Below are 1,196 nucleotides of genomic sequence, written 5' to 3'. Positions count from 1 at the left end.
TAGATAGATAGATGATAGATAGATATCTCACATTTTCTTTAACCATTCATCCATTGATAGGTACTTAGGTTATTTCTATGTCTTGGCTACTGTGAGTAAAGACCTGGCAAAATTATGAATTATTTTGTCAGTTCTAGGTAAGATTCAGTTATTTTTATTTTATTTGGCAAACAATCTCGCATAACTGGGCAAAGATTCAATGACAAGTTAATTCACTGTGCTTTACCCTCTGTTGAATTAAATGAAAGGTTTTTTCACATAACATTTGATTTTATGCACAATATAAATGAGAACTTCCTTTGAAAATCATCATCATGAAAGCAACATTAAATACTATAAACCTAGTGACCTGATTATAAGGCTTATTATTATGTTTTTAATAAGGTATTAAACTTTAAGATATTTATAAAAGAGCTGAAAGATTTCAAGACCTCTTTTTTTTTTATTAAGAGAAATCTTCAGCTTAAAACCTCATAATTTTTAAGACTTCAGAGTTCTCTACTGCGTTTTAATATAGGAGTTGTCATTGGATTGTGTATCTCTCTGAAACACTAAGAAAAATCAGAATTGTTTTACACTAGTATGCTATCTAAATAGCCAAAATAAAAGCTAGGCAATATTCTGGTAAGCTAGGAATCATGTAATTATATTTTAACTACAGGATTAATGTTATTACAGGTGGGACTTTGAAACATCAGTCATTGCTTTGGGTAAGCTAATAATACAAAACCTGATTTCAGAAGACTACGTGGGAAAATGGGAGTGATTGGTCTGTGACATGGCCTCCATCTTTCCCTAGTTAGCAAGAGTGAGTTTATTACAGCAGCAAATTCAGCACACTGTAAATTCTCAAGGGCCAGACCTCAAATGTTAGAGAAAGTTAACTTTACTTGGATATTTGAGCCCTAATAAATATAGGAAGAAGAAAGCAGTGTGTAAAGGCCTTGGGAATTGTGGCTTCTTGAGAGGGAAAAAAGCTTTGATAAACTGGGCCCCAGGCTATCTGTAATTATAGCAGTAACCAAAGTAACGTGCAGTAACAATTACTGGGAGCTTACTTTATGCCTGGCACTTGTGCTAAGAACTTTATGCACAGGAACTCAAAATAGATATATTATTCCATTCTGCAGATGGGAAAACAGATTAAGTAGCACATGTCATTTACTTAAGATCACAGAGAGCAAGGATTCTATTGC

At 33.3% G+C, this 1,196-nt stretch overlaps 1 protein-coding gene across 1 annotated transcript in view; it reads right to left on the bottom strand.

Annotated features, from left to right (window-relative positions):
* Positions 1 to 488: 488 nt before the first annotated feature.
* LOC110569614 (probable tubulin polyglutamylase TTLL1) overlaps positions 489 to 1,196 on the bottom strand; it is a 1,717-nt gene continuing 1,009 nt past the window's right edge. Inside the window, 1 exon segment of the mRNA XM_044912641.1 lies at positions 489 to 551. Coding sequence (XP_044768576.1) covers positions 489 to 551 — 63 coding nt within the window.

This window comes from Neomonachus schauinslandi, chromosome 1 (genome assembly GCF_002201575.2).
Source record: "Neomonachus schauinslandi chromosome 1, ASM220157v2, whole genome shotgun sequence".
Lineage (NCBI taxonomy): Eukaryota > Metazoa > Chordata > Mammalia > Carnivora > Phocidae > Neomonachus > Neomonachus schauinslandi.
The sequence above is the reverse complement of the archived record's forward strand: the minus strand, read 5'-3'. Positions and strand labels throughout refer to the sequence as shown.